The 9,915-nt window shown below is 33.8% G+C and overlaps 1 protein-coding gene across 1 annotated transcript; it reads right to left on the reverse strand.

Moving 5' to 3' along the window:
- Nucleotides 1–312: 312 nt before the first annotated feature.
- Nucleotides 313–5,490, reverse strand: LOC118042534 (calcium-dependent protein kinase). The gene is made up of 8 exons (XM_035050236.2): nt 4,491–5,490; nt 2,921–3,064; nt 2,667–2,819; nt 2,455–2,564; nt 1,349–1,516; nt 1,129–1,256; nt 765–864; nt 313–683 (listed from the first exon to the last, which is right to left on the reverse strand). Exons 1-8 carry the CDS (start codon nt 5,215–5,217, stop codon nt 609–611), a joined length of 1,605 nt encoding a protein of 534 aa, XP_034906127.1. The 5' UTR covers nt 5,218–5,490; the 3' UTR covers nt 313–608.
- Nucleotides 5,491–9,915: the final 4,425 nt, after the last annotated feature.

Consider the following 9,915-nt stretch of genomic DNA (forward strand, 5'->3'; position numbering starts at 1 on the left):
AAACCTCGTGTCCAGTGAATCCAAGAAAATCCGAGAGGTCAACAGCACCTCAAATTGTAATTTATTTGGCTGGAAACACACAAATCATGCCACTAAAGGGGGAGACTACAGAGATTTCTTGGCCCCCAGTTGTAGAGCAGTACTCATCTGTTCTGAAGGGACAAAAATTGTTTCTCTTCCCACACGATATCAGGTGTTAATCTATCACAGAAATCTGATTGATTAATGCCACCAATGAGTTTGTAAACCCACATGACAGAAAATTCAGGATGTTATCCGAGGAACGAGGAAAAAAGCCCCGATGCACTCCCAAAGAAAATAGCACGAGAGTTTATTCATTATCCACCATAATTTGTCAAAAGATTATTCGATATCTCATTGTAAAAAAAAATCATAGAAATTTAAAAGGGAACCAGAAAATGGAACAAACAAAATACTAGATATGCACAAACATTACAGCTCAAATCCAAGCAATCCAAACTTGTGCTCAAAGTACCATTTTTCAGATTCAAAATGTGGGACTGGACAGTGTATCCCTGCGTTAGCGGTGAGATTGCTTTGGTTCTTGTAAACTCTTTTAGGTAATAGTTCTGCACTCACCTTTGGAATCAAAAAAGCTTTCCTGCATGCTGAGTTCCACTTCTCATCATTGCACAGAATTCTTCGTAGTTGATCCTCCCATCCTATTCATTCCCGAGATATTATTAGCAACCAATAATGTCATTATTATAGGAGACACAAGAGCTAGAATTATGACCACTTACATTATCTGCATCCACCTCGGCAATTATGTCCTTTATGGTGGCCTCATCTCCCATTCCATATTCCTTCATTGCCGATTCTAATTCATCCCTTGTTATAAACCTGTCATGAAATTTATAAAAATGAACTTTTCTTCCTGGGAGAATCCAGTTTGCCCCATGTCATAATTAATTAATGGAGTTACTAAAGTTCCTTACTATGGTATGATCAGAAATCACTTTTATGTATAAACTAACTACGAGGGATAAAGTACAAATTACATTCATTTTCACATTCTACTAGTTGAAACTGATCAAACACAGTAAATATATAAAGTCAAGGATTTCCAAACAAGAAATGTGGCCATTGGGGAAAATGAGAGCTCACCCACTGCTGTCCTTATCAAAGTACTGAAATGCTTTGTATAGGTGTTCATCTCTTTCCAACTTATATCTATGCATAGTAGCAGAGATAAACTCAATGTAGTCAATAGATCCATTTCCATCCACATCAGCCTGAAATGTATTACATACATTACTAGAATATGAGCATGAGATGCACGAAATAATCAGAAAATTCAGTTGTGTTAAAGCCTGGTATTACTTACAGCTTCCATGAGTTGCTTTACTTCAACTTCAGAGAGCTTTGACCCGAGTCGAGCCAAACCTGTCTTCAGTTCTTCATAGGTGATGGTGCCACTCTTGTCGGTGTCCATGTTTGTGAACATTGTTTTAAGACCTTTAATTTCTTCTTCAGAAAGATTTTCAGCAATAACCTATGGGATTCCAAAGTATACAATGTTATGAATAGAAGACCAAAAGCAATCCAATATTCCCATCTAGACTCTCATAACTCAACTTGGAAAACATACCTTAGAGTTTCAACCGCTTTTAATAAAGCAAATACACCTTACACTTTTTTCAGCTTCGAGAATGACACGTGAGGATACATTATTAAACAATATTTGAAAAGTGAAACTGCACGTTGAAATTACGTGCTTCCTTAATACAACTAATCGCTGGTTGAACAAAAATCCCAAGCCTTATTAAAACTTCAAAGAATGTATCAGTAAGAGGAAATTGGTTCACAGAACTCTTGTGCATAAAGCATACAATTGCAGGGTGGTATTCTGTAAGCATCCAAACCAGAGATAAGATGTGTCCATCACCTTGGGGAATGGCTGCTATGCATTTTTACATTGGAAATACAATAAGAATATTTAATGTCCAGTGACAGAAAAAGGACTAGAAACTTCCATTTTACCATTACGGTCACCACCTACAGTTTATATGTTATATATCCAATCCCATTGAAACATGCCAATAAATCTCCTATGAGTGAGAAAGTATGTCCTGTGCCTAGGGTCTCCAACTCTGAACTCTTTGATCTCTAAACATAAAATCAGATGTAAAGGCACAAGGCATTGAGTGACATCTGTTGCGCCCATATGTAGTTAATAACTATGGAAGCAGAATATATGAATATATACACATGCCAAACCCTGCTACATGAAATGCAATAAGTTACAATAACTCTTCTTGATATATCTATATAGTTTTTTGCAAAATAACTTCCATACATAATCAGCAAAGATCATTCAACCATTGGACTTATAGACACATGCGCAAATATTTAGAGCATAACCACAAATCAAAACACAGTACTTAGAAAAGAACGAACAATAAGGGCATATCAGATAATTTAAAAATTTACCTTCAAAGCAAGCTTCTTAAGCTTATTCATTGCCCTGAATTGTTTCATTCTAGAGAGAACAGCACTATCTAATGGCTTGTCAGCACCTCCTTCCTTAATCCATGGATGCTCTAACCACACACAACAATTGATATTAGGCACAAAAAGCATGCCAGTGCAACACAAAAGTCATATGGAATACCAAAAACTGACCAAAACTTAAAGCTTCTTACCAAGAACTTGTGCAGAAGTGATTCGCTTTTTAGGATCCTGAGTCAACATCCTCCTGACAAGATCTTTTGCACTGTTAGATATTGAAGGCCATGGGTCACTTTCAAAGTCAATGTCTCCTTGTAGAATGGCATCAAATATTCCCTTTTCATTTTCTACAACACAAATTTAGTCAATTAAATTAATCCAGAGGAAATCTATAGTAATTTATAAGAGAGCTTTTCTATAAAAAAAATTGGCAAAAAATTGTCTTTACCAGCCCAAAAGGGAGGTACACCACTGAGTAGAATATACAAAATAACTCCTGCACTCCAGATGTCTATTTCCTTTCCATAACTACGGCGCAATACTTCAGGAGCAACATAATATGCACTGCCCACTATATCACGGTAAACTTTACCTGCAAAGTTTTGGAAAATCTCAGTTAACATAATAATTCATGGTCGATTTAATATTTCTAAGAACAAATTGAGACAATCCTACAGCTTGAATGGAATTTCAAAAGAGCAACATAGGTTGAAATTTGACGAGAACTAAGACAGAAAGATCATACAAATAAGTAAAATGAATGGAAGACCTGATGTGACTTTTTGTCAATTGCTAGTGCCACAACAGCTTATCTCATTTTTTTCAAATTCATCCACCTTGCTATATTTATACAGCTTATAATCTCCTCAGTTCAGATGAGTCATGCACGGCAAAAACAAAAAAAGGAAAAGAATCATTAGGCATTTCTTGATCATCCAAGTCCACCAAAATCTCTTTAGTTTACTTGATATCCCAACCTCAAAAAGATCCTTAATCGACAAAACACGCCATTATAGTGTCTTAGTAACTGTCTTGAGAAACATAGAGTTCTAACTCCTTTTTCCTTCAGAAGTTAGATGGAACAGGTATAACTAATAAGTGTTTTCTTGTTAATTAACATGCAGAATAAGGTTGAATCTGTTATTCTTATATAGAAAATCAGCAGCAGATAGATCTACCAGAAATAAACTGACTTGAAAACCTAACTGCTAACCACATGAAACAGAAAGAGCAGGAAAACAAGTGTTTTCCACTCTTTACTTGTTAGAAATCAGCTGAAAAAAGTAAATTGAGCAGAAGACCAGATATAACTTGTTGTCAACTGCTGGCAGGCAACAGCCTGTCACATTTCCTGATATCTATCCATCCTGCTCTATTTATATGGGTTACATTCCCCTCAATATAGCTTAACCCAAGGTGTTCAAAAATAGTAAAAGAAAAGGATCACTTGGTATTTCTTCATCATCAAACTTCACCATAGCCTCGATATCATTTGCTAGTTTGTCTAATATCACTACCAAGCTCAAAGTGTAATCTAATAAACAAAAGATGCTGCTATAGTATTCAAAGACATTTCCTGGATGACATTGTTTCTAACACCTTTTTATGGATAATCAAACTAGTCTCACTAGGCTTTTACCCATAAATATAGTCAGAGGCAGAACCACATCAAAATTAGCACATAATCCAGGAAATAGGATATGAACAGCTGGGCAGCTGGCCCCTATTCTCTATTTCACAGTTGCTCATTCTAATAGCAAATAGCCAATCCAATTGCATCATTTAATACCAGTTTCAACTCCTTTTCTACTTCTTGAAAAAGTTCAGAACTAAAATCTGAACAATTCCAAAAATGTAATGCAGAAAAATTCTGAAATTCACTAAAACAAAAAAGCACAGACCTTACACAGCACAGCAGATTTTAACACGATCCTCGAACAATTCAGCATACAATACAACATTACATATATCATATAACCAATAACTGAACCAAAAAGGAAAACAATTAAGAAATTAACCTTCCTCAATGTACACAGACAGCCCAAAATCAGTTGCCTTCAGTTTAGCACCCTCAGCTTTGCTAGACAACAAGAAATTCTCAGGCTTGAGATCTCTATGCATCACTCCCATAAAATGACAAGCATGTACCACATTCACTATCTCCCTACAAATCTTAGCAGCATCTCTCTCTGAATAATGCCCTTTTGCTATAATCCTATCGAAAAGCTCCCCACCTGCACAAAGCTCCATAACAAGATGCACAGATTGCCTATCCTCATAAGCCCCTCTAAATTCAACAATATTTGGCTGCCCTGACAAGTCCTGCATGATATGAACCTCTCTTTTCATATCCTCTTTATCATTCTTATTCACTAACTTCCTCTTCAATATTGACTTGCAAGCATAAGTATGACCAGTTGAATTCTCTGTGCACAAATAAGTAACACCAAACTGACCTCTACCCAATTCTTTTCCAAGAGTATAGTGTTGCTTGATGTCTTCAAAAGGCTTGCCAAGTATACTATCAGGAACTGGCCTTGTCGGCGGGGTTTGTTGTTGCGTCTGTTGAGGTCTTGTTGGTGGGGTTTGTGTCTGAATTTGAGGGAGTGTGACTTTCTGTTGGCTTTGATGAAATTGATTAGGTTGTTGTTGTTGATTGGTTTGCCTAGGATATCCAGTTGCTGGTCCTCTATAACCATTAACATCTGGTGTTGGAGCATTTTCTTTGCTACCACAACAACCCATCTCGAGATTTGAAAACTCTTGAAAGAAATGGAGTTAGAGATTGAAACTTTGGATCAAAAAAGCAGTAAAGATCGAAACTTTGTGAGAATCTGAGCGGAAAACCAGATCAAGTTTTGGGCTTTGAAGGCTAAATCTCGAGAGAGACCGATGATATATCAAAGTGATTTCTTGTGAGTTGACTCTTCGCAGCAGCCATAAATAAAAGTCTTTTGAGAAATAACTTTGTGTTTATATCCGGGAAGATGGAAAGGTTAGACTCTGGATGCTGAAGAAAAAATGGGCTGAGGGAGGTTTAAATGTAAAATAATTATTATTATTATTACTTCATTTAGTTTTGAATATTTTAAATTTTACACTTAATTAAGTGATTAAATTATTGAATATGAGATATTTTCATTTTAAATATTAAATATTTTTCAGTTTAGTATTTCTGATTTTTCTGGTGAGAAGATATTTTCTTATCTTTTTATTGATGGAAGAAAATAGTTATTTTTAATGAGTAAGAACAGGGTAAATTATGTAAAAAATCTTACTAGCACAAATAGAATTTTTATATAAAGAATATAAATTATTTATAAGGTAAGCAAATCACTAATGTAATAATATTTATTTAGTTGGGTTTTTTATGTGCAATTTGAATTTGAATTTGAATTTGAATATTTGTGTAGAGTTTTTCTTTATTTTAAGAATAATGAAAGTGTATGGCTGGTTTGATATTTCTCTCCTACCCTCTTGTACTATACGAGACCTTGTAAACAGTGGGCTAAGCCATCTCCTTTGCATTTCTGGTTTTGAGATTTTATACAAGTACCTTTATAAGAAATTTATTTACCATTTTTTTTTTAATATGAAAAGATAATGTTGTAAATAGATTTATTTGTTATTGGAACCCATTCTCAAAGGTATATTTAATTTGTATTGATGTTCTACGGGTATGTTTGGGGTAGATGTGGTGAGGTGTGATTTTTTTTTTGTGATTTATATAAAAAACAAAAAGAAAACAAGAAAAACTTGTCTTTTTTAAAGGGTTGTACCCTCCAGCTCTATCCAAGTTGAGTTGATATTTTGGAACATTATTTTCATCTTTTAGCCTCTTTACATTGAATTTTAACACTTTACCATGTAATTATGTTAAATTTCAATTAGTCAAGTTATGAATTTATTTTTTAAAAGATATAAGTTTGAGTTTTTTTATTATTGTTGAAAACTTATATACTTATTAACTTCATGACCTATAAAATTAATTAAGATACACATAATCTAGTTTAGACACTTATAATAAAATACAAATAACAGATAGATTAGGTAAAATGCTATCCCTACTTTTATTTATCAGCCGCATTTCTCCAAGTTGCAATTGACTACACAAGAAACATGATATATGGTCACAGTATAATAGCAGTTGCTTTTCAAATAACTTTTCTTGTTAAAATACATGTCAATGATTTTTTTTTTATTTTTTTTAAATCATTTTTTATATTAGCACATCAAAATAATTTAAAACATTAAAAATATATTAATTTAAAGTTAATAAAAAATATATAAAAATTAAAATTTTCAAAAATATTTCTGAAACACAAAAATAAATACATCCATATTTGTTTATACAATTAACTGCAATTTACACTAAGGTTAACTGCAAAAGATATTTTTTGTTATGTGTTTTGTGCAGCCAACCGCAGTTTAAAACGTTGTTGGTCCGTAGACAAATGGTCCATAATAAAAGATATGTTTCCACTGTTTTAATGTTGACAATATTTAACATTCTTTTTAATTGATAATATATTTTTTTTATCAATGAAACGTCAGTTAACTTAACTTATAAAATACAAATATGCTAGTTCTTCTTTGAATTTTCTACAATCATTTTCTTTTATTTTGTTTTGATTTAATGACCATGATATTTTAAACCATTTCTCATTTATTAAGACTAAAGCAGCGTTTGATGCTGCGTTTGCACCTGCATTTTACCTAAATTTGAATTTTTTTTTGTTAAAATTGAGTTTGGTTTATATTTTTTGGATCGTTTTGATGTGCTGATGTTAAAAATAATTTTTAAAAAATAAAAAAACTTCATTGGCATGCTTTTTGACACGAAAATCTATTTGAAAAACAACCGCTATCACACTGCCAAACACGCTTTAAATTCACTCCTAATTGATAAATTAGGAGTGAACGTGGTTAACTTCAACCCAAGATTAATGTTTAAATGTGATTTTCTTATAATACTAGAGTTTGTTAACCAAGCAAATTAAGTGCATGTGGCAATATATACATAGGGCATGAACAGTGTTTTATTATACAAATAAACAGTGTATAATAAAATTACCGGGGTGTGTTATTTTTTTTATTTAGATTTTATTTTTGTATAAAAACCATACCAAAATAGTTTGTATGAAAAAAAAAAAAGAAATTAGAATCCGCTGGGAACGCGGGTTTAAAGCGCGTTTGCGTGCGCAAAGAATGACGTAAGCAATATGCAAGCCTACCTAGCATGCTTTCCTGTCCGTCGTCGTCCAAGACCAAACCAGTGCTAGATAGGAAACGACACCTGTCTTTCTTCTTCGCTAACACAACTGGGAAGTTTAATTATTTCTTAGTTTTCCCAAAAAGCAAGGCCTCCAGTCTATTATGAATTTGGTGTTTTGCACGTTTTATTTTATACTGGATATAGAGGCAGAAAGGGAACATGCGGCCTCCTGTCGGCTTGTTTGCTCCGTGACTGGGTCCTGAGAAAAAGATTCCAATCAGAAAAACATTTTGTAATCTTATTCCCATCATTGCAACGAAGAAGACTTCTGGCTTCTTATTTCTTTCATCTACGTTTTTCATAGCGTGTGGAGCTTGCTCTCCTTTCCATTCAATTCAGCCATTATGGAGCTCTTGATCATTCCTTTTCATTTCTCTTGGATTTATTTTCTTTTTATTATTAAAAACATCCCTGTACGTTCACTCTTGTTTATAGTTTAGGGCTTGTGGCAATAATAGATTTAGTTTTCCTATTACTACTTTAGATTTAAATTCAATTAAGAGATTTGAATGATATTTTTTAGTAAACACATGAATCTATGTAAATTATTGATTTTGTCTGTTGCTCTGTGGAATCTTCTTGGTGCATCCATGGATGGACAAGTGAAAATGACTCCTTAACTGCTCTGTATATTCAGAGAACTCTTGAGAGGCCCATCTACGTATAGTGAAGCCTCTTTCCAGGCCTCCTATTAAGCCCATAGAAATTATTCACAACCATCTCCTTCTTTATGGCTTTTTGGGCTGGAAGTGATTTTTGAGACTCAACTGCAGCAGCTGGTGCTGGTTCTTGGGGTTTAGTTTTTCAAGCTGGATTGGTATAGTATTTGTAATTTTAATATATGCAAACATACATGAAATATGTATTTATATATATTATTCTTTTATTTCATGTTGAACAAAAAATATATTACTCATATCTGAAACATTATATTTAGAATATCAACATATAATTGTTTTATCCAGCATAAGTTATGAATATAGTAAAAACCCGACCCCTAGCTATCAATTATGATCCATGAATTACTTTTGCTGAGATTAAGGCCCTAAATCTTTAATTAGGTTTAATGCTGTCCATCCCAACCAACTGGGCTGTTAGATATCTACCCTATGAACATGAGTTTACAATGGGTTCATACAGCCCAGAAAAGGATGGACAGTGATAACATTTTCTTGGAAGAGTGTTAACATCAGAGGAAAACACTCTAATACACTATAATCTAAAATCAAATCAACTTTATTATCATATATTAATTAGTGCAATAATATAGAATGGTAGCTACTCCTAAAACGCTGAAGTTTTTAATTTCCAGCATGGTATCGCTATCAAATACATAAATAGATAAGATAACACAATGACCTTGTACATCAAGTCTCAATCTTATGTTGCAGCCAGGTGTTTCTGATCTTGAGTTTGGAATTAACAAAATTAAACCACACCTCTAACATCCTCTCCATCTAGTAATATTTGAATCAGGGGTCTGTTTTCTGTAAATATTTATATTTAGTAACGGGATGTATAGTGTTGTTTAAAAATATTTTTTATTTTTAGTAACGTCATGTCAAAAAAGCCAAAAATAACAGTAATTTAATGTTTTTTTTTATTGAGAGAGATAATCGATTACATTATAACCATCAGAATTTTAGGTTATCGGTATCTTCCTTTTTTCTCATAAAGAACTCAACTGGAACTGCATGCCACTTCTTCCATTCCTTTTTCGAAGTCATGTCACTTGCATGGATCACAAAAGAACTTGGAATATATATGAGAATCTGAGACCATTGATCTTGATGATCATCGTGAAGATCTTGTGGACCCCGTAAATATCCCACAGTACTCTTGTATGGCGGTAGTGGAGTACTGTTTATTAACATCTTCAAGAGAAAAAAGAAAAAACCAGGATTTTTTGGAAAAGGAAAAGGCAATGGCTCTAGACTCACGAGAGCTGTGAACCCAGTAAAAAGAGTAGAGTCCTTGTCTTGAAAAAGGCTAGCCATAAGGCACAGACACCTCTTGATATTGTTTCTTTAGCTACGGCCTCTACTGACCCTGTCAAGAGGGTGACCCCCCACGACCCGGCCTCTTGGCACCATCTATCATCATCCATTAAAAGCTGCCTCTCTCTCTCCAGGTGCTGCTGGTTCCCACAATTATTGTCCCATTTCTGT

This window comes from Populus alba, chromosome 11 (assembly GCF_005239225.2).
Source record: "Populus alba chromosome 11, ASM523922v2, whole genome shotgun sequence".
Taxonomy (NCBI): domain Eukaryota; kingdom Viridiplantae; phylum Streptophyta; class Magnoliopsida; order Malpighiales; family Salicaceae; genus Populus; species Populus alba.